General features: G+C 39.4%; 1 protein-coding gene across 4 annotated transcripts in view; it reads left to right on the forward strand.

Moving 5' to 3' along the window:
* Window positions 1–11,765, forward strand: part of LOC130428323 (tyrosine-protein kinase receptor UFO) — a 114,960-nt gene extending 103,195 nt beyond the window's left edge. For all 4 annotated transcript variants that reach the window (XM_056756244.1, XM_056756243.1, XM_056756245.1 and 1 more), the window contains 2 exons: window positions 8,295–8,431; window positions 8,964–11,765. In XM_056756244.1, the coding sequence (XP_056612222.1) occupies window positions 8,295–8,431; window positions 8,964–9,411 (585 nt within the window). In that variant the 3' untranslated portion in view covers window positions 9,412–11,765. The remainder of the gene's footprint in view (window positions 1–8,294; window positions 8,432–8,963) is intronic.
* The last annotated feature ends 13,129 nt before the right edge of the window (window positions 11,766–24,894 follow it).

A 24,894-nucleotide genomic window follows, 5' to 3' on the forward strand; every position in this document is an offset into this window, starting at 1 on the left:
TGAAACCCAGGCCTGGTCCTCTCTCTTTGACGGTCCGGTCGCTCGTTCTCTTATGCTCGCGATCTCCTCCGTGATACGAGACCGGTGAGTGAGTGTTAATGAGCGTCAGCTGTATGCGCACCGGTCTCGACTCACGGTCTCGCTCCGCTTACTCCACTATATACCCCCATCGCCCCTCACAGGCGTACCCCCGAGACTATGCTTGCTCCCTCCCTCGGGGGGTCTCCCAGGCTTGGAGTACCTTTCCCCTTGGGGTATGTAGCGACAAGACGAGACAACGGAGACGGGAGCCCTCGGCGCGACCGGAAAGAGAGAGGGGAGAGAGAAAAAAACATTTCCCCGACATGCTGCCGCTAGGTCCTCAACCAGCCGAGGTATTCTCCTTCGCGGTGCCTTGCAGTGGCCCTGGGCGCTCTGTGGACGGCTCGACCGTCCGCCCCCTTGCGGCCGGCTGTGGCTCCTCCTTTAGCGGTTAGTGGCGAGTTCCCCGTCCCCTGCTCCTCCACCTTGGGCGGACGGATGGAGGCTCCGGCCTCTGGCAGGAGGTGGCCGTCCTCGGCGCTTCCGCCCCCTGCTCTTCCCCCTTGGGAGTACCAAACTCTACGGCACCGCGAGTCGACAAGTCGGCCGGCAGTGGTGCTCCACCTGTTAGTTCTCTGTGACACTATACAGCAGCACAACATACTAACGTAACATAATCTTAAAAATGCAATAGCCTTGTGTAGTTTTAATTTACAAGTTTTGTTGGATTCCGTCTTATAAAGACTCAGCTCTTTTTTAGCTACCACAGAGATTATTTCTTTTTTTTTATGACCTCCGGAACCATCCTCTTTACATCGAGACATTTCTCCTCCTCTGTCCAATTTCGCTTCCTTTTTTTGTTTTCTTTATGCATTTCTCAATGGTTTTGGTCCTCCAACTCCTGTGAAACCTCTGGTTGAGTTTGTATAAACAGAAGCGTATCTATGGCAACGACATAATTTCATAACGGCAAACCTGCGCCGCTGTTGTAAAACACTTAAAGGTTTCCCTTACTTAAGGAAAGTGTTTAAGGGATTTTAGGCAACGGCCTTTAGGTATTCAACTCAACTTTATTTATATAGCGCTTTTTACAATTTTCATTGTTTCAAAGCAGCTGTACATGAGACACATTGAATACAAGAAAAACAACTAAAGGCATATACCTGTAAAAACAAGTAAAAGGTGAAAACAACATAAGACAGACATACAAATGCTCCACACACACAATATGCATAGATACTTAAACACATTGACATAGACGCACAGACGCAAACACACACACAGTGAAATTACCAACTGACAGGGCGCCTGAGAGCATAATGCACGTGGAGGATTGTAATACAATAGAAGTTCATTCAAATACTGCGGCGCTAGACCATGTAGGGCTTTATAGGTGATAAGCAAGATCTTAAAGTTAATGCGATGCTTTTTAGGTAACCAGTGCAAGGTTGACAGAACCGGGGTTATATGCTCATACTTTTTTGTACGTGTAAGAACTCGAGCTGCCGCGTTTTGAACCAGTTGCAGTTTTTGTAATAGGCCTGTAGGGCAACCACCTAAAATCGCATTACAGTAATCTAGTCTTGATGTCATGAATGCATGAATTAATTTCTCTGCATCTGACAGTGACAGCATATGACGTAGTTTAGATATATTCTTAAAATGGAAAAATGCAATTTTACAGGTGTTGGCGACATGGCTCTCAAATGACAGATTACTATCGAATACAACGCCAAGATTCTTAGCTGGCGACCAGGATTTTATGGAGCGTCCGTCAATAGTTAAGCAGTATTCTTGGTTACGTATGGCGGTTTTTGGTCCAGTAAGTAACACTTCTGTTTTGTCCGAGTTCAGTAGTAAAAATTGTTGCTCATCCAGTTTTTTAAATCAACTATGCATTCCTTTATTCGATGGAACTGCAGGGTTTCATGAGGCTTCGAGGAAATATAAAGTTGAGTATCATCAGCATAACAGTGAAAGCTAATTCCGTGTCGCTTTATTATATCTCTTAGAGGTAGCATATATAATGCGAAGAGCAGAGGCCCTAAGACTGAGCCCTGTGGTACACCATACTGGACTTGCGATTTGCGGTACACATCATTGTTTATTGCTACAAATTGAAAACGGTCAGATAAATAAGACTTAAACCATTTCAATGCTATTCCATTAATGCCAACGTACTTTTCGAGTCTGTGTAGGAGTATGCTGTGGTCAATGGTGTCAAATGCAGCACTAAGGTCTAGCAGCGCCAATAACGAAATACAGCCACGGTCAGACGCTAAAAGCAGATAATTTGTAACTCTGATCAAAGCAGCCTCTGTACTGTGACATGCTCGAAATCCAGACTGGAATTCTTCATTGATGTCATTCCTTCGGAGGAAGGAGCATAACTGAGTTGAAACTACTTTTTCAAGAACTTTAGATATAAAAGGTAAATTCGATATAGGCCTGTAATTCCCTAGTTCTCTTGGGTCGAGTTTGGTTTTTTTGACAAGGGGCCTTATAACAGCCACCTAAAATGCTTTAGGCACATGTCCTAATGTCAGTAATCAGTAAATAATACTAAGAAGAGGATCTATGATTTCCGGGAGCATTTCTTGCAGTAGTTTTGTAGGTATAGGGTCTAGCACGCATGTTGTTGATTTGGATGATCTAATGATTTTAGAGAGTTCATCGTGATCTACTGTAGAAAAAAATTGCAATTTCTCCTTAGGGGTGCTGTAGTTAGTTTTTTCAGCGGGTTTCACTTCTGGTTGCATTGTTATATTTTTTTCTCAAATATCTTGGATTTTACTCGTGAAGTAGTTCATAAATTCATCACTGTTATGCTGATAATCAGAATCTGAAGTCGCTGACAACGTAATTTTTGTTAATTTAGCCACGGTGTAAAATAAAAACCTAGGGTTGTGATGGTTTTCTTCTATTAGTGATGAAAACTAGGTGGATCTAGACGTTTTAATGGCATTCCTGTTTTTTCGAGTACTATCCTTCCATGCTATACGAAATACCTCTAAATTAGTTTTCTTAAAGTTCCGCTCCATTTCACGGGATGCTTTCTTTATAGCCTGAGTGTGTTCATTATACCACGGTGTTGGGCTGCCATTTTTAATCTTTTTTAAACGCAGAGGAGCAATGTCTAATGTTTCCGAGAAGGTAGAGTTAAAATTTTCAATAGTAATGTCAAGATCGTCATCGTTTTTACTCATGCTAGATATTTGAGACAATTCAGGCAGATTGTCGAGAAACGTATCTTTGGTAGTTGAAGTAGTCGTTCTACCATATTTGTAACAAGGAGTTTGATTTGCAGCCGTAGGCCAGTGAAGCAAACATAATATCAGATAATGATCCGAAATGTCTTCACTCTGCTGAACGATTTTAACATCGTCCACATTTATATCGTAAAATAGTATTAAATCTAAAGTATGATTACGAAGGTGAGTGGGTCCTGACACATGTTGACTAACGCCCATGGAGTTAAGAGTGTCTTTGAAAGCCATTCCCAAGGCATCTGTATCATTGTCTACATGGATATTAAAGTAACCGACGACAAGGACTCTATCTGCGGCCAGTACTATTTCTGATAAGAACCCACCAAAATCTTTAAGAAAATCTGTGTGGTGTCCTGGAGGCCTATATACAATAGCTAGAATAAATTTAAAAAATGTTTTATTTGAGAGAGATCTTATATTAAGCAATCCGAGTCGTAACGGTTGATTATCTGTATTTTGTTCATGTTTGATTTGTTTAACGTTAATTAAATTACTTTCAAGAGGTTTACGCAGTATCTTATGTTTGCTAATCCAGGGGAAAGACACAGTCTCTATTTTATGTTGTTTGTGAGAAGGGATTATTACATGTTGTATATTTTGTGTATTCTGTTACCTGAGACGGCAAGCAGACAGTTGGTTAAGCCATTCTGTCTACTTCCTGACCTGGGCCCCAGGTAGTCAGCCTTTAGCATTATTAAGACTGTGTGCCAAATTTCTAGAGAGGAGGGAAACCCCATCCCAGGAGGGATGGAGACCATCTTGTTTCAACAGGTTAGGTCTGCCCTCAAAACTCGTCCAGTTATTTATAAAATCTATATTATTCTGCAGGCACCACTCAGACAACCAGCCATTTAGTGATGATAATCTGCTATAAATCTCATCACCACAGTAAGCAGTGAGGGGGCCAGAGAATATAACGGTGTCTGATATCGTGCTTGCAAGCTCACACACCTCTATAATATTATCTTTAGTGATCTCCGATTGACGGAGTCTAACATCATTTGTGCCAACGTGAATATCAATCTAACTGAATTTACGATTAGCCGTATTCAGCACATTTAACTTTGACTTGATGTCAGGCGCTCTGGTTCCCGGTAAACATTTGACTATGGTGGATGGTGCCTCTATGTTAACGTTCCGGACAATTGAATCACCAATCACTAGTATCTCCGTTCGTCCTCATCCGTGTGCAGTTGTTACCACAAAATTATGACACAGTTAATATTATTCCTATCAAGTCACCACTCTCAATCTACCAAAATATGAAGGAAATGAAAATGTAGTTATTGGCATAGCCGCGGCATATGTGTTCTAATTATTTTTAAATTGTGTTTTGCTAATAATCATAAAATCAAATGAAATGGGCCATTTCTAGTACTTTGTGACAAACCGATTTCTACACTATATATCTAGATTTATTATAGACGCTAATCGCTGTCCTATCGTACGTACAGTAGCATTAAATATCCTCACCTATGGCCAGATGAAGTCAATGCCCAAATCAATGGAAACTTGTCTAGTGATTAAGAACTACCACTTTGACGATGTAAGTGCCGTTGTGACAGCGACCTGAGCATCCTCACAAAGGTCCCATGCAGCCAGTGCCTCTCTCAAACCTGCGGTTATGTTCTCTCCTTATGTGGTCGTCAGGGAAATAGGATGTTTTCAGGCAAAGGCTTTTCAGTTCAAACTCCTCATAGAAAAAGTACACAGTTAGGCTAATGTATGGCTTGGTCATCCTGCTTGACCAAAGGTCCCAAGTGGTTGAAAAGAATTTCATCATAAACATTTCAAGTTGAACCTCACTACGGCACTTATCGTAAAGCTCAGGTATTGCAACTTGAGAGAAATTCTGAAATCCCTCTTTGCTAACGGTATAAGTGGGCATTATGTCTTTTGCCAAGCAGTGCGTGATGGAGTCAGCAATGTCTTTATATCTTTGCAACGTCTTTTCATATGGTGTGACACTCGCTAACACATCTGTAATGATGTGTTGTTTTGTTCTGCTCACAGGTCGTGCTTTGTTTTGATTGGTGTCTTCACTACTCTTGGCTTTTACCGTCCTGCATTCATCATACTTTTCTCTTGGTGTTGTTTCAGGTGCTGATATAAATTCGAATTCTACACAGTACCTCTCTTTGCTCAGTGTCTGATATCCTGACGGCAAAATATCGGCAAATAACAGAGGAACAGTTTTTCTGGGCACAAGTTCAGTGTCGTCTGCTCTGTATCCAATGTCTCCTGTCTCCACACTGCGAATCAGGATGTCACGTGACCAAGCACACACGCAACACGAGACTGATCTGTTATCTTATTTTTTTCCGGCATAGAAACTGGGCATACAGCTCTTAGAATGAATATATGTCACGTCCACAAATGCACTTCACAACATTTTGGAATCGTGTAAACACATAGGCTGACATTGCGATTGTGATTGCAATATGATTAATCGTGCAGCACTACCACACAGCACTCTGAGTTACATTGAACATAAGATTTAGAAGCAGCCCAACACCACATACAGTAAGCAGAGTTGAATCGCAAACTCATATATACAGGTGCTGGTCATGTAATTAGAATATCATCAAAAAAATGTATTTATTTCGATAATTCCATTCTAAAAGTGAAACTTGTATAATGTATACATTCATTCCACACAGACTGATATATTTCATGTGTTTATTTCTTTTAATTTTGATGATTATAACTGACAACTAATGAAAACCCCAAATTCAGTATCTCAGAAAATTTCAATATTACTTAAGACCAATACAAAGAAAGGATTTTTAGAAATCTTGGCTAACTGAAAAGTATGCACATAAAAAGTATGAGCATGTACAGAACTCAATACTTAGTTTGGCCTCCTTTTGCCTGAATTACTGCAGCAATGCGGCGTGGAATGGAGTCGATCAGTCTGTGGCACTGCTCGGGTGTATGAGAGCCCAGGTTGCTCTGATAGTGGCCTTCAGCTCTTCTCCATTGTTCTGTCTGGCATATAGCATCTTCCTCTTCACAATACCCCATAGATTTTCTAAAGAACAGGGATACCATGGTCCTTAAACCAGGTACTGGTAGCTTTGGAACTGTGTGCAGGTGCCAAGTCCTGTTGGAAAATGAAATCTGCATCTCCATAAAGTTGGTCAGCAGCAGGAAGCATGAAGTGCTCTAAAACTTCCTGGTATATGGCTGTGTTGACCTTGGATCTCAGAAAACACAGTGGACCAACACCAGCAGATGACATGGCACCCCAAACTATCACTGACTGTGGAAACTTTACACTGAACCTCAAGCAACGTGGATTCTGTGCCTCTCCTCTCTTCCTCCAGACTTGTTAAGGTCCCTGATTTCCAAAGGAAATGCAAAATTTACTTTCATCAGAAAACATAACTTTGGACCACTCAGCAGCCTTTTTGTCTTTAGCCCAGGCGAGACGCTTCTGACGCTGTCTGTTGTTCAAGAGTGGCTTAACACAAGGAATGCGACAGCTGAAACCCATGTCTTGCATACGTCTGTGCGTAGTGGTTCTTGAATCACTGACTCCAGCTGCAGTCCACTCTTTGTGAATCTCCCCCACATTTTTTTATGAGTTTTGTTTCACAATCCTCTCCGGGGTCCGGTTATCCCTATTGCTTGTACACTTTCTTCTACCACATCTTTTCCTTCCCTTCGCCTCTCTAGAAATGTGCTTGGACACAGAGCCCTGTGAACAGCTAGCCACTTTTGCAATGACCTTTAGTGTCTTGCCCTCCTTGTGCAAGGTGTCAATGGTCGTTTTTTGGAAAACTGTCAAGTCAGCAGTCTTCCCCATGATTGTGAAGCCTACAGAACCATTTGAAGGCCTTTGCAGTTGTTTTGAGTTAATTAGAGTCAAAATCTACCTAACAGCATATGCTGTGTTTTTTTCCATCAGGATATGTTCCTGGAGGTCCAGTGTCCGGAAGAGTTTAGATCATAATTCCAACATACCTGCCTGGATGTTTCTAGCAATTCCAAAAACCTTTATGAGATGTTTCAGGTGTATTTATTGGGGTTGGAGCTAAACTAGGCAGGATTGTGGACATTAAAGACCTTTCCAATAAAGCAACTTGTTTGTTTTACAGGGTATGCTGTATATGTTGAATGCTGATAAATTTGTTGGTCTTTTTTAACCTACGGTATTTCCAAATAATGTGTATATTGTTGTCAAGCTAACATGCTCTCTATTCACATTTGTTTCAAATATGTAAGGAAATTAGAAGTTGCAAAACAGCATATGCCAGGACAAGTACCCTGCAGCTTCTTTAAAATTAAGAAACAGATTGATTCAGTAACACTTTAGTATAGGGACCAATTTTCACAATTAACAAGTTGCTTATAAGCATGCATATTATTAGAATATTGGCTATTTATTATTATTTACAGAGTACAATTCTGCAAGACTATATTCTACATTCCTAATCCTACCAAATACCTAAACCTAACAGCTATCATTGTTAGGTAAGGTTTATCAATCCAATTTGAGAAAATCATAAAAAAATACAGAACTTCATTCAACGTTGTAAATAAAAATAATGTTAGTGTTATTTTGATGTTATGATGACATTTTTTTTCTGTCAATACATTGTACAACAAGGCTTGTCCATACCAGGAGGATAATCACACACGCTTACCGCTTTGAGACGTTTTTCAACCTTTATACCCAAGCAATTTTCAATGCCGATTTGCCAAATGAACATGCAAATTCACACCCTGACATAAATGGCGCTTAATGAAAAACAGAAATACCCTGGCATTTTAGGTTTACTGTTAGGTTTCAGCTTTGCTTTTATTTACAATAAACTAATGCCATGTGTTACATTAAACTATATTGCCTCACTGAATAACCTTTAAAAACTAATTAGAACACCTATAAAACACTCTTAGGCACACATTACTTATTTATTTTCATGTAATGATGTATTCTGAAACAATATTCTGTATATTTTCCTGCCAAATCTGCTCTTAATATTTGCCTGTGTCTTGCAGTGGTCGTTTGGAGTGACGATGTGGGAGATAGCCACTCGTGGTCAGACGCCTTATCCGGGAGTGGAAAATAGTGAAATCTATGATTATCTGAGGCAGGGTAACCGACTCAAACAACCTCCAGACTGTCTTGACAGCATGTAAGTACTAAACAGCGTGCACTTATTGAAAAACGTCTTTTTTTAACCATGGTTAGAGGGCAACGTTTCGCTTTTGGTTGAAATTGTACTTCTTCCGAAATGAGCTACATCCATCTTAAGTTGATGCAGCTCAAAGTTTTGGAGCTCGAGTTTTAGGAGCCCCACAATGGACACAATAGAGTCATAAATGAGCCATTATGTCGTCCTGTTGATTTTAGCCATCACCTGCAAATCGGTTGAAGCATAATATCATGCAAAAAATTTAACATGTTATAATTGCATGTGGTGCTGGCATAAATCAAAAATGTATAAAATGGAGAGAGATGTATACGTACATACCCTTGGTATTCAAATCTATTTAATTTGAAGCGATGGTTCCAAAATGATTTGTGATTAGTTTTAGTTTTATATTGCAAAAACACATGTGATCACATTGTATTTGTAGTAAAACAAAGGTTTTACACTTTGCTGGATAAGAACAGTTTTGAAAGCCATCCTTCATAAGATGATTTTTTTTCTTTGCTTTTATCAGCTATTCCCTCATGTTCTCTTGCTGGTTACTAAGCCCGAAGGACAGGCCAAGCTTTGAGATCTTGCACTGTGAGCTTGAAAAGGTCCTGGAAGATCTGCCAAGCCAAGATCCAGATGAGATACTCTACGTCAACATGGAGGAGTCAACTGGAGAGCTGGGAGCAGTGGGGGGACGTGACCCCATAACGGGGGTTCAATGTGTACTGGGGCCACTTAAGGGTTCAGGTTCAGTGGCCACTGTTGAAGTGCACCACCCTAATCGATATGTGATCTGCCCTCAGCATGAAAACCAGCGTCCTCTCAACACAGACTCCATGGAGAGTCTAAACCTGATGGCTTCCACCCCAGCACTCCAGCCCTCTTCTTGTTCCACTCCAGTGCCGCCCTCTGAAAATCAGTTTCAAGAGGAGAGAGACAGCCCAATGGTCAAGAAAGTACCATGGCAGTGACCATACTACAGTGGCTAAAACAGGCATACTGTGTCTTTGATAATAAAGATTCCAAACACTCCAGACATTTAGTGTTTAAACGAATAGTTCGAAAAAAAATGTTGTACCCATTTCATATACTGTTATTTTGTTCAGTGGAACTAGCACAAAAAACATTTTTAAGAAATGTTCAGGTTGGGATAGATAGCTTTTTCTACTTAAGAATAAACTTATATGTTCAAACTGTTTAGACAGAAATAACATTTTTGGTTTATTATTTCCCCCAGTGCTTTAGTCCCCGATGTTTTTTAGATAATGAGGTGTCTATGGACCAAGATAAAAGTTTTATATCATGTGAAGAAACCAGGAATGATGTGACTAAAAAAAGTCACAAAAAAAGTAATTTGTCCATTCACAATAAGAACAAAATGCAGTCACATTAATGGTACCTAAAATTACACAGCTTGTTTAAGTTAGGTGAGCTATTTCGTTAAGAGGGCAGATATTTGATTTGAAATAAAATTTTGATTACTTTGTTTTTCATGTGGGTACCAGAATATCTTAGATGTTTAAGGGTGGTTAGTTTTTATTTGGCCCAGTCACGTGTTGTTGGCATAGTTGTGGATCAGAAACAATGTAGAACACCATAGCTACTGCATAGAATCAGCTGCGTAAATGGAAATATAACCTCAGCTGTTCCTGCCACATTTGGAGCTGGATAGAACAGAAAAGCACGTATGATTCCAGCTAATTCAAGTGTAGTACTTGCTGGCATATTGCGTCACACCTGGTTAGATTATTAGATACCTATTCTATTCCAGAAAATTTCAGATACTTGTTAAAACTAGATCAAATCGGGCGTGTGTTCCCCAAAACAGTGTTAGCCAACTATGATCGCAAGTTCCGTCGTTCCAGCATAGTTCGACGATTTAAGTGTTTCCAAAATCCATCATTCCACAATCAATTGCAAGCAGGAAACTGCATCGCAAAGTTGCGTGGTTGGAACTACTGGTTAGAGCTGTAGTTAGAAGCATCATTCCTTATTATTTTGACAACTAGACTTACATGCATCAAGCTTTTTATCAAAGTAAGCAAGCAACATGCAGTGCATTACATATCCATCACTTGAAATATATATAAATTTAATTTGACATCTTTACGTTTTTCAAGGAAATGGAAGTGCTAAATAAAAAATAAAAAAATACGATCTGCGTGCGCTAGGAACCTGGGGAATCCATGGGCGGAATAACGAAGAAATTAAAAATCGTGAAATGAAAAAAAAATGCACCCCAGGCCCCTTATATAAAGCTAAATTACATCTTGTTTGCTGCTGGTATTGATCGTGCAGTATATCTATGGTGAACAGTGAACTCAGGAGATCATTTCATTTATGTTGACAAATGAAAGACGGTCAGTATGCAAACTGGCTAATCACTTTTTCACTTTCAATAAGGACTGTGGAAAGATTAACATGCATGCATTTTTTTAGTGCATTCCCTGCAGAGATTTTGTCTCTCTCTTTCTGTTTAAGTTTATGTCTCCCTCTGACCACTATCTTCTTCCAAAGAAACGCTAAAGAAGGATGGCAGTTACAGTATTTTCAACAGCAGCCAAACAAATCAAACCAGATGATCAGTGATTAAATTGAATAAATTTGTTGAGTTGTAGATTTACAGATACATTCTAGCTAACCTGCAGATGTACACATACATTTTTTAACTCTGGCTTTCTGAATCAACAGGGTTGATACATATGTGAGTTTTTTTACACTGATTTGTGACCAATTTTACGTTTCCCGAAGTTGCTTTTTTGCTGACTTCGAAGAATAGAAAAGGGGAGCAGAATTAATTATTCCACACATATAATACATCAGGCCTTTTTTTCTCAGAGGCCCTGCCCCAGACTCAAGCACGCTATTATATATTTGTTCTTGTTGTTGTCTTTTTGTTTGTTCCTTGCATTTTTGTAAATGTGATATTTTGCACTAATCATGTTTTGTGTTTGCATACGTGCGTGTTTATTTTACATTTGCTTAATCTGGCATTACGTTTTTAAAAGGCTTATTGGAAATATTACTCCAGCAATATAATGTTTAATAATGTTCTCTTCTAAGAAACCATTTTGAATATGTTTTGATCCATCAAATTACTCTTCAAAATTACTCTTTTTTTTTTTTTTTAAACAATGAACGAAACCAATTAATGAAAGGTACTGTATAGTAAGGCAGTGGTTCTCAGACTTTTTCGCTGTAAAGCGAAATCCCTTTGTTTAGGTTGCATCGCTTGAGGCCACCCCAAAAAGGACTTGTAATTTAATCTTAAATAGAATTTTTATTAAATTAAAAACATATACAATAAAAAATGCTCAAACATCAATGATTCTGGTTTGTGGTCTTATTTATCGGCTGTATAATTGCTAAAATGTATGATAAAAAACTATGTTTCATAAAATGCCACAAGAAATGTGGCCCACAAGGATCCTTCTAGTGAACCCCCGTTTGAGAACCACTGAACTAAGGTACTTAATCATATTACGAATGTTCAGTATTAAGTTGGTAATACTTTGAACCACACAATATTAAAGTAGTGATACTATTAATGTGCACAAGTAACGCTCAACATTTTGCTGTCTGCAAGCCTTCAGAGTACATGAAAGAATGAAGTCTAAAATTAACTCGACTAGTGTTTATAGTTTGCATGCTAACATTTTCAAATCACTAGTCTTTTCAGTGTAAACTGGTGTAGATCTTAGATATGGATTTGAAGTACTTTCGTGTTTCTGCTGACCTCAGACACAATTTCTGAAGGACAAAATGTTCTGAAATCTCAGCTGCATTTTTCTGTCTCAATAGGTATAGAGATGAAAATACAAAAATGCTTTATTAACATATACATCCACATTTATAGACACAAGCACACTTTAAGGGGCCTTCAAAGCCAGTATATTGACTTATAATGGGGCACACGTTTAGCTTTAGTTGTATGTCTAATTTTGCCGGTGTGTGTCACTACTGTGATTTTGATATACTTTTTGTATTAAATAAAAACTCCCAGTACAAATGTTGTGTGTATTATTTAGGATTGCACAACAATTGACTATTAAATTTAATTTGTATTTGGCAGATGCTTTTATCCAAGGTACAGTGCATTCTAGGTCAATTTTTTATCAGTATGTGAGATGAAACCAATCACCTTAGCGATGCTTTCTGGCTTCCAAAAATTTTAGTCGCCACCCTTGAACACATAAATGTTGGGTTAAAAACATCTAATCGCCAATGGCCACCAGTATGCACTGTATATTTTTATTTGTGGTTCTTGATGCAGACAAAAATTCGAAACAACAATTATTTTTTTCTGTTAACACTTTTGAAAAATATTTTGTTTCAATGTTTAAAAATAGAGCCTATTGCACAAAATTAAAGCATAAAAGCAGGACAAAATTTTGTTTTCCTTGGTTATTTCACTCCTTTATTTGTGTTCTCTAACATTTTCCTCTCATATTTTTATTTTAACATGCTTTCTGTTTCCCCCCTCCCTTGTTTTTATAAATTCCCTGAACCTTTGGTTGAAACTAGATGATTGAAGGCTCGGGGGGTAAGGAGAAGATAAAAACATTAATAGTAATAAGATCAATGTTTAATAAAATCATTTTATGAAACGGTCAGTTTTGGTCCTAGTTTCTGATTGGCTGAGCAGAGTTCAAAGACGTTATAAAATACCCCGATTTCTTACGGCTGAATGCATTACTTAGCCCAAACATCATTTTATTTACTTTATTTTAAGAAACTTTGCTACGCATATGGAATAACTGTTTAATAAAAGCAATAAGCCCTGTGAAGCAGTGGGTTACAGTGAATTTTATAACAGCTAATGGGGTTTTCCACTTCGCATCCGGCCACAACAATCTTATAAAAAGCTCTGTAATCCATTGTTTCTTGGGGCGTATTGCTTTATTATGCAAAAGTTACAGATGAAGCTAAACATACAAAAGCGCAATACAAATCGAGTGCCATCCCGATTTGTCACAGTTTAAGTGACCAAATCCTTTGAGAAAAAGCAAATGAACCATCATGAGGGAATACATGGGTATTTATTGAACTAACTCAACAAACAATTAGGCCTATGCATATACTGACAAAACATATAATACGTAAACGTGAAACACAAAAACGCTAGGAAGCGCAGAGAGAGTGAAAAAGAGAGAGAGAGCATGGCCGCGAGGTAGGTAAAACATGTCTGGAAACCAATAAAATCATCTGTAGCAAACAGGCACGAACTTGAAGCAGCTATTATATGTATAGAATCGGATACTTGCTAGCTCTGTGCTGGACCAATATCACCATGCGCGTAGATGGAAATTCAATTCAAGTTTATTTATATATCGCTTTTCACAATGTGTATTGTTTCAAAGCAGCTTTACAGGGGCAAAAAGGAAAAACAGAAAAGTTAAAACAGCACAGTGCATGGTATTTATACAACGGGTAAGATCATTCTAATAAAAAATATCTAATTTCTAATTAAATAAATAAATGAATGAATGCAGTCTCCCGGTGAGCAGGCCAACACTGCCCTGCTGTGGCGAGGAACCCAAACTCCAATGATTGATTAATGGAGAAAAAAACCTCGGGAGAAACCAGGCTCAACCGGGAGGGCCAGATCCCCTCTGACGTGTCATAGCTGCACTCAAACTGGTGACATGTGATTTTAGTTTAGCATTTAATACCAAATATTGTAACTTCAGCATTAATAAGACAAATAGTCCGTCTTTTGCTCTTGGTTGGGGATGTAGTGGTCTGAGCTGGGATGGTCCGATGGTCATATTTCTCTTGGCTGGTGGTGGAATTGCCTTAGATGGAGCTGGGATGGTCAGTCAGTCTGCAGCTGTAGCTGGCGTAATCTCAAATTGGGGATGGGCATCTGTCGGTCGTCTGGACATGGTGGAACTTCTTCCTACCTCGGGATGGGCATCCCGAGGCAGAGGCGGAAAGAGAATAAAGAGAATAATTAGCGTAGCTGCTGTTCATTAACTATGCATTAAGTGAAAGCTTGGCTGAAAAGATGTGTCTTTAATCTAGATTTAAATTGGGAGAATGTGTCTGACCCTCGAATAGTATCATGAAGGCTATTCCAGAGTTTAGGTGCTACGTATGAGAAAGCTCGTCCCCCTTTGGTGTATTTTGTTATTCTAGGTGTTGTCAAAAGTCCTAAGTTTTGAGATCTTGGAGAGCGTGATGGGTTGTAACGTGATAAAAGCTCTGTTAAGTAAGTAGGTGCTAAACAGTTCATGGCTTTGTAAGTAATTAAAAGAATTTTCAAATCAATACGATACCTAATGGGTAGCCAGTGAAGCGATGATAAAACTGGGGTTATGTGATCGTATTTTCTTGACCTAGTAAGAACTCTGGCAGCTGCATTCTGAACTAACTGTACTTTGTTTATTGATGATACAGGACAACCACTAAGTAGTAGAGCATTACAATAGTCAAGCCGTGAGGTCACAAATGCATGAATAAGTTTTTCTGCGTCTGCAACACACAAACTATTTTGTAATTTGGCAACATTTCTAAGGTGGAAGAAGGCTGTTTTTGTGATATTTGAGATGTGATTTTTAAATGACAGGTTGCCGTCTAATATAACGCCTAGGTCTTTAACTGTATTTGTTGGAGTAACAGTGCAGCTTTCAATTTGCATGCTGTAATCTGAGATATTCTGTTTACTTGATTTTGGTGCTATAAGTAATATTTCTGTTTTGCTAGAGTTTAAAAGAAGGAAATTACTAGTCATCCAATGTTTTATGTCATCGATGCACTCTGCCAGTTTGGATAGCTTAAAGGAATCATCTGGTCTTGATGAGATATATAGCTGAGTATCATCTGCATAACAGTGGAAGCTAATTCCATGTTTTCTAATAATGTTGCTGAGGGGCACAATGTATATGGAGAAAAGCAAGGGTCCTAAAACCGAATCCTGAGGTAATCCATAATTTACTTGCGTAAGATTTGACGATTTCCCATTTAAATGGACGTATTGATATCTGTCTGTTAAGTAAGATCTGAACCATTGCAGTGCCTGTGCCTGAATACAGATATAATTGTGTAAACGATCTAGTAGTATTTTATGGTCTACAGTATCGAAAGCAGCACTAAGGTCAAGCAGGACTAAGAGTGAAATGTTACCTTTATCTGATGCAATAAGGAGGTCATTTGTAATTCTAACAAGCGCAGTTTTAATGCTGTGATGCGGTCTAAAGATTAATATTTGTGATTTTATTTTATGTTACTATTTTATTTTTCATTTGGGTATTGTTAGAATCTGATTTGGTCCCGTCCTCTACAAATATTGCATCCGTGTTTAATACAAAGTTCATATATCATACGTATTCATTCCTATTAATATTAGCTTCTATTCATATAAAATGTGCCTTACTTTCTTGTTGTTTAACCTCGGTGAAAGTTGTATCATGTCTTATACTGTCTTATGTTGATATAAGTATATTTTATTCTCCATCTCAAGGTTCCTAATGATATCTAGGGACAATTGTAATATTAAATACGTGATCATATCTGATTGTTCAGGAGGAATAAGACTAAACAGAAAGTCTGGTGATTTTCCACTCTGGTGGTTATATATGACACCTCCTGATTCAAGCATATAAATATTAGTCCTTAATACAATAAACTTTGGACTCTGATTGAACAAGCACTGGTGTCTGTGTCAAACTTTGTCTCCTGGATCCAGAAACTCTGTGTGTTCCGTCGACTAGACTCTTCAAACGTAGAATATTGTTTAGACAAGGGGACGTAATAAGATATCATTCTTACAGTTGGGGGCTCGTCTGAGGGGAGACTCTTCTCTCTTTGAACCAAAGAGAACAAAGACCTGTGGGGCGCACTGACGATTGGTCACAGACCTACATTAGAAAGGGTAAGTGTTTTTCTATACATTTCTTTATGACTTACAGAAATCTAACGCTTACCCTGTAGGATTCTTGTGTGTTTAAATTCATGTTAGTGGGAATTGATTCTCCCATTGTTGTAACAGTGAGTCTGGCGACAGTAATTAATGAAATAATTATTAACGAATATGAATAGTTTTCAATTCATGTTAGTGGGATTCGACTTCCCATTGTTGTGACAGCGAGGCTGGCGACAGTAATTAATAAAATAATTATTAACGCACGAATGTGAATGGTTAATGCAGTCTTGATCACGCTGTAATTTGGGATCGAAGTGTTAGCTTTGAGGAAGCTTTGTTACTCACGAAAAAATAAAAATAAATAAAATCTGTTTAATGGTTATTCTAAAAGATAACATTCCTAGTTAAAATTGAAAATATTATTGATATCACTGTTACTGCATGTATTGAAATATTGGTTTCAGAAAAGGACGGTGAATTTAATGTCCACCTCTGATCACAATATAATACATGCAGCACTGTTGAAACGGTTGGTCGATGGAACACTAGGGTTTTTCTTTGTTTTGTCTGTACTGTACCGTTTTATCACCGCCGGGTTTGAAAGTGTAAGATGGGGAATTCTTTTTTTAAAGCCACTGCCGGGCGAAACGCCAGTGGCATTTATGTACAGAAATAATCAAGGATTTTATACAGATCCATATGTTAGCAATCTCGCAGGATGGCCGGAGGGAATAAAACCCAAAATGTATATTCCTATCCGAGGGAAGGTTCATTTTCTGATGAGTGTATGTTACTGGCAAAGGGCATGTCAAATGGAGGTTGGGGAGACACTGCCCCTTGCCAAAAACAGACTTCTCCCTCTGCACCATCACTGTCGATAAAACCAAAAGAGATGAAACCGGAAAAATTAATTGATAAACCTAATGTAACTACAAACCCTCAAAATTCAATGGTTTGGGTACGCACTCGAAACACGCTAAATGATAGACCGTTAAGAAAAGTTTGCCTTCCCCACAATTATCAATTGAAAATGATAAAATCACAAACAGCGATACGGGGACAAACCCACATGCGTTGTTTGGGAAACATTTACAGATGTTGAAATATTTTTTTAAACAGATAAGAGTGTTTCTTGATAAATGTCAAGAGGTAGTCAACAGGACCCTGTTATGGTCTCAGTTCAGGGATGAACCAGGTTTCATTGACAACCTTATAGGGCTTAACTTAAAACAAACAAACCTGTCTACATTAAACAATACCCTTTGTCTAAAGATAAGGAACAAGGCATTCAACAGTTGATTGGAAATTTTTGTCAAGCAGGGTGTCCTCGAACAAACACACTCACCATATAACACACCAATTAATCCTGTTATGAAAGCTGATGGGAAAATTTGGAGATTAACTCAAGATTTAAGAGCAGTTAACCAGTTAATCATACCACTCGCACCAATTGTGCCTGATGTTTTGACTGTTATGAATTCAGTCCCACATTCGCACAAGTATTTCACAGTAATTGATTTGTGTGAAGCCTTTTTCTCTGTACCTGTACACACAGATACTCAGCCTTTGTTAGCATTCACATTTAAGGGGCAGGAATATTCGTGGAAACGCCTTGCTCAGGGCTATGTAGTCTCAGGGCTACTCACCCGCTCTCTTTTCTGCAGCAGTGCACAGAACTTTGGCCAAAATGACTGATCTGCCTTCATCAGTTTGTGTTCTTCCACTCCAATGCTGTGTTTGGCGTAGCTTTGTGATCTATCAGACCCCTCAGGTGCCTATCATGAATCACGCAGTCAGGTATCCACTGTCTACAATAGTTAATTAGTCCCAGAAAGCTTTGTAGCTGCTGCACTGTCTGTGGGGACTTAACCTTTATGATCAGCTGGACCCTATCTGTTGATATTGCTCTGAGACCCTGCATCAGCACATGTCCCAAATAGGTCACCTTAGTTCTGACCCATTTATGTTGATGGGTCTTGTTCAAAGTCCTCTGACGGTGTCTACCTCTGTGGCTATGCTGTGATTTACGATTCAGGAGAGGTAAAAGAAGCTTTTGCTCTAGACTACAATTCGGCTCAAGCAGCAGAGTTGATAGCATTAATACGGGCCTGTGAGCTGATGACAGGAAAGAGAGTAACAATTTTCACAGACTCTAGGTATGCGTGGAGTGTTCTTCACCATTATGCCAGAATGTGGAAAGCGAGAAGTTATGAAACTGCTGATGGAAAGCCAATAGCACATGCAAATCTGATAGGACAGTTAAGTGAAACAGTTCAGCTTCCGCTCGAAGTGGCCATAGTAAAGTTCAAGGGTCACGCTTCAGGGGAGGATGAACAGACTATAGGCAACAGAAGGGCTGATGAAGCCGCAAAGGCAGCAGCCCAAAATCAGATTAAATCACCATTTCATCCAAAAAATGAAACAGGTAGCAATGACGGTGCACATAACGAATGTATCTAACATCGATATCAAATTCCTGCAAAGTCAAACAACACAGGGAGACTTAGAGCATTGGAGAAAAGTTTTTGCACTCCTGACAAGGAAGGGATTATGAGAGATGAACAGGGTAGAATAGCACTACTGAAACTAGGTAATGTCTAATTAGGATGATTAACCCATGGGTTTTCTCACACCAGTTGTGCAAAAGTAGTTCAAGCAATTAATCAATTGTATTGTATAGCCGATGTTCATAGAACAGCAAAGCTTGTTTTTGATGCATGCTTAACATGTGCTCAGGTAAATCCGCACAAATCAGCTAAGCACTATGCATTGAGACATCCGGAATCTCCTTTTCAACATCTAGAAATTGATTTTACGCACATGCCGCCAATAGGTAACTTAAAATATCTTTTGGTAATTGTTGATCGATTCTCAAAGTGGCCTGAAGCATTTCCATGCGCAAGGGAAGATGCTAAAACAGTGATAAAAATCTTAATGAAGGAGATTGGAACCGGCCAGATTGGCATCAGACAACGGGACGGGTTTTGCGTCAAAAGTAAAAGCTCTTATCAAAAGCGTTGTCTATTGATTGGAATTTTAATTTCCCGTACCATCCGTAAAGTGCAGCAGTCGTGAATCGAACACTGAAAACACGACTAACAAAAGCTGTACTCGAAACAGGAAGAAAGTGGGTTGATTTATAGCCTGCAGTCTTGGCAGAAATAAGAATGACTCCATCTTCCACGACAAAATTGTCACTGTTCGAGGTATTAATGGGTAGACCTTTCCCGACCCCGTGGGTCAAAGGCCGGTCTGGTATTTCTTGTTTAGGTGATCTTCAGGTGATCCAGGAGGACTACGTGACTTCCCTAGTCGAAAAGTTAAATTCTATGTGCTGATGTTTCTTTGTGCCTTCCTCTTCCCTCAGAGCAGCCTACTCATAACTTTGTTCCAGGACAGAAAGTCTTTGTGAGGAATCTGAACCCAACAAAGGTTAGAGAACCAAAGTACCACGGACAAGCGACTGTGATTGCCGTAACACGGACAGGAGTTCTGACGGACTACCAGCCAGTGGATACACGCTTCCAGACTGAAGTTGTGTTCTTCAGGAGAGCATGCAAGCTCCAATTTAACATAGAATCTCAAGAGAGGATTCACCTTACTACACCTCAGGGTGGAGAAAGCACTGACTAAGCTGAGAAAAGAACTACCTTTCATGAGGTGGGGCCCACCCAAAGCAAGAAGATAGAAGGCCCATTGAGCCAACAGTGCTGACTCTGTAGCTTCCCCTGAGGTGCATTGAGGGCCAAATTCTATTCTAAAAAGGATGCGTGCACACTTACAGAAGCCCTTATTGTGTTTGGCCCAGATATTCTTAAATACAGGCCATGGCATCTGTTCAGGCAGCCAGGTGGACTGCGTGGAACAACGATTATTCTAATCCTAATAAGTATAATAATCACTGGTATAATCCTAAATTAAGAAGTAAAATTAGAGAGAAATGAACATCTTACAACGGACGTAATTTTAAATGATGATGCGAGATGCCAAAACAAATGTCTCTAATAGTACAAATGACTCTGAATATTCAAGAAGGAAAACCACACAACAATACGCGAATGCAACTATCCTTTTATTTAAGATTTTGTATTAACACCTTGTTCTTTAAAGGGACACAGGACTGGTTGTAAGACCGTTGGTCTGAAAGTGGCCATTGTGAGAAACTGATTTCGTCCTGTCCTCTACAAATTTTGCATCTGTTTTTAATACAAAGTTCATATATCATATGTATTCATTCGCATTCATTCCTATTAATATTAGCTTCTATTCATATAAGATGTGCCTTAATTTCTTGTTGTTTAACCTCGGTTAAAGTTGTATCATGTCTTATGCTGATATAAGTATCTGTTGTTCTCCATCTCAAGGTTCCTAATGATATCTAGGGACAATTGTTTTGATATTGTAATATTCCTCCTGAACAATCAGATATGATCACGTATTTAATAAGACTAAACAGAAAGTCTGGTGATTTTCCACTCTGGTGGTTTTATATGACACCTCCTGTTTCAAGCATATACATATTAGTCCTTAATACAATACATTTTGGACTCTGATTGAACAAGCACTTGTGTCTGTGTCAAACTTTGTCTCCTGGATCCAGAAACTCTGTGTGTTCCGTCGACTAGACTCTTCAACCGTAGAATATTGTTTAGACAAGGGGACGTAAGAAGTTTACATTCTTTCAGGTATTAATGCTGTATAGTTAATAGTGTCTGGATGCCTGTAGGACATCGGATACATGTGACCGGAAGTGGTGCGGGGAGGTTTTTCGGGGGTTCTTTTTCTTTTTCCCGCTGGACCGGTGTGAAGCACATGGCGCTGGTGCGTTTGAGACATATATAGCGCCTGAAAGAAGGAGTAAAGCCGATGAAACTGAGCGGGGTGTTCAGAAAAGGGGATCGCGGACTCTGTGTTATTGAGCGACTAGTGAGAAACGAAGCCGGAGACCCGACTGACGGAGCGGGAGAAAAGGACCGGACGTGTGATCGGAGGTAGCCGCGATAGCTGAAGAGCTCAAAGAGCTGTCCAAAGACACTAGAGACAAAATTGTACACCTCCACAAGGCTGGAAAGGGCTACGGGGAAATTGCCAAGCAGCTTGGTGAAAAAGGTCCACTGTTGGAGCAATCATTAGAAAATGGAAGAAGCTAAACATGACTGACAATCTCCCTCGGACTGGGGCTCCATGCAAAAATCTCACCTCGTGGGGTCTCAATGATCCTAACAAAGGTGAGAAATCAGCCCAGAACTACACGGGAGGAGCTGGTCAATGACCTGAAAAGAGCTCGGACCACCGTTTCCAAGGTTACTGTTGGTAAAACACTAAGACGTCATGGTTTGAAATCATGCATGGCACGGAAGGTTCCCCTGCTTAAACCAGCACATGTCCAGGCCCGTCTTAAGTTTGCCAATGACCATTTGGATGATCCAGAGGAGTCATGGGAGAAAGTCATGTGGTCAGATGAGACCAAAATAGAACTTTTTGGTCATAATTCAACTAAACGTGTTTGGAGGAAGAAGAATGATGAGTACCATCCCAAGAACACCATCCGTACTGTGAAGCAGTGGAGGTGTTTTTCTGCACATGGGACAGGGCGACTGCACTGTATTAAGGAGAGGATGACCGGTGCCATGTATTGCGAGATTTTGGGGAACAACCTCCTTCCCTCAGTTAGAGCATTGAAGATGGGTTGAGGCTGGGTCTTCCAACATGACAATGACCCGAAGCACACATCCAGGATAACCAAGGAGTGGCTCTGTAAGAAGTATATCAAGGTTCTGGCGTGGCCTAGCCCGTCTCCAGACCTAAACCCAATAGAGAATCTTTGGGGGGAGCTCAAACTCCGTGTTTCTCAGCGACAGGCTAGAAACCTGTCTGATCTAGAGAAGATCTGTGTGGAAGAGTGGGCCAAAATCCCTCCTGCAGTGTGTGCAAACCTGGTGAAAAACGACAGGAAACGTTTGACCTCTGTAATTGCAAACAAAGGCTACAGTACCAAATATTAACATTGATTTTCTCAGGTGTTCAAATACTTATTTGCAGCTGTATCACACAAATAAATAGTTTAAAAAAAAATCATACGTTGTGATTTCTGGATTTTTTTTTAGATTATGTCTCTCACAGTGGATATGCACCTACGATGACATTTTCAGACCCCTCCATGATTTCTAAGTGGGAGAACATGCAAAATAGCAGGGTGTTCAAATACTTATTTTCCTCACTGTAGAAAAAACCTTTAGTGTCTAAACCAGGGATCTCCAACCCTGCTTTTGCAAAGCTACTGTCTTGTCCAAAAACACTCACTGATATTAAAGGCATAGTGTTTATGTTGTACTTTAAATTTAAAGTTTTAAAAGGGGGTTTATGTATAATAAACAATTATGATTTTTTTTTAAATAAATTTTTTAAACATTTGGATGTAGTTTTAGTGTTTATTTTTCCTTGCCTTACCCCACAACTTGGTGGCACCAGTGCTTATTCATTTATTCTGCTTATTTATTAAGATTGCATTGGTCAAAAACTAACTAATAATTCTCCATTATTATTTATTTATTACTTTTTGTTGGGCAAGTAAAAATTTTGTCAGAGCCAGTAAGAATTTAGAAATGAATGAATCCATAATCATCGTCATAATGGTGCAACCGTGATTATTCCCCAGACTATAATTGTACCAACAAAATCAGTAATAGTTTTATCCCTATTCCATTGCAACACCAGTTCCCAGCAGCAGCACAACAGCCATTTTAGGGTGAAAGCGATTAGGCAAAAGCCTATACACTTAGCGAAAGGACGAATAAAAGCGATTTCTTTTTCTTTTTATCTGGAGCGAGGTTTTGTATGGTTTCCCTTCCGGAGGTGCCCTTTGGAGGGCGATATATCCTATTTGGATCGCACCGCAAGCCCCTTTTAAAAGAATGCGCAATGTAATGACATCACATGGCGCATCTGACAAATTATGCAGAATATTTTGCAAATTGCCACGAATTTTGCTGACTTTATTTTGCGTTTAACTCTGCAATCGCAGAATTCCTGCAGGGACTGACATTTTTTTTGACGGAACACAGGTATAGAAATGTGCGCGTGTGTGGCGCAAGTTTACTTACCTACATGAAATCCCACTCGAAATCCATGAGATTCTTCAGTAGAGAGTATTCACCACCTTGCCGGTCTTCTTGGAGACTACCTTTCCTCTGCAGGTCTTGGAGCATCATTCTGGATTAATTCCAATGAAGCGTCTAAGGATGTTCAATACATTTTTACAGAACACCATGATCATATGTTAATCATATTGATTGAAGAATTTAGATAAAAAATTAAACATAAAGTAAAAGGATGGAAAACTCTTATAGGTCATACCTTTGAAGAAACTCTAATGTGCAACAAGCCTCCTCCTGATACTGCAGATTGAAGATGTAGTACACAGCAAACGTAGTTGCAACTGCAATCAAAAAGTTTGACTCCAAACACTCACAAATAAAACGCCCCTCTAGACTTATCATCCATCGTACAGAATTTGCCTGCCCTCCATGTCTATTATGAAAATTAAGAAAATTAACATTTTTACATTATATTTTCAAAGAACTGCCTTTGAGATGGTTTAATTTTAACAACTGGTTACCAAAGAAATGCTTCTAGAGTTTTTGAATCTCAACAATATGTTGTTTCTACTTTGCTAAATCCTAATGAGAAACTAACCGAGCAAAATCAGACGAGGACTCCCAGGTAGATTTAGTGCCTTCTCAACATCAGATGAAGATGCAGCAACTGTTGTGGCGAATCGGCCTTCCATCGCAGAAAGAAATCTCAGAGACAAGGGTTACAGGTGCCAAGAGTTTAAACTTTATTTTCCCGGGCAAGCAAAGAGGGATATTCAGAGTTCATCTGAAGTGATCCAACGAATACATATCTGACTCCATCTTTTATACATTGTTTTGAAGTTGTTATCACAGTTTAAACCAATCATGTGTGCATGACATCGTCTTCTTCCAATCAGGTTTCATATGACATCACCTTTTCATTAGCCTGTCCCTCTGCGCTCATAGTTCCGGCCTATGTGGGAATATGTTTTTATATCATGACATTTATTACAGTGTTTTGATTATCATTTTATTAAATGGTTTTATTATTATGCTTTTATAACAAAGAGTTGTTAGTTTAAATAAGATTTTATACTGTCATAGATGAGAAACAGCTATATGCCTATTGATGTGCTTCGCAACAGGAATGTGTGTGAAAGAGGAGGCCAGGCTGAGGTGGAGGCAGGGGAGTTAAGATGAGAGCAACTGATAAAATAACTTCTCCTCCAATCCACAGCAGAAGCAGAGAGTCCCTTATGCTGGAATGCGTACTCAGTTCAACAAACACACACACATGTACTATGAGAGATGATAAGAGTGCCTGAGATGGGGGATATAATATGCTGCTCCGTAGAAACTACAGAGATACTGGGTGGGGGATGTTGTGTATGTTCTTTTGCAGAAACTATGCAGGAAAAGAAGTCAGTGATTGGAGGAGAGGAGACAAAGAAGACTTCTGGGATTGGTGGAGGCAGGGGGGATCCCAGCCCCCGGCAGAAGAGAGATCGGCGTGA

The sequence above is a fragment of the Triplophysa dalaica genome, chromosome 9 (genome assembly GCF_015846415.1).
Source record: "Triplophysa dalaica isolate WHDGS20190420 chromosome 9, ASM1584641v1, whole genome shotgun sequence".
Classification (NCBI taxonomy): domain Eukaryota; kingdom Metazoa; phylum Chordata; class Actinopteri; order Cypriniformes; family Nemacheilidae; genus Triplophysa; species Triplophysa dalaica.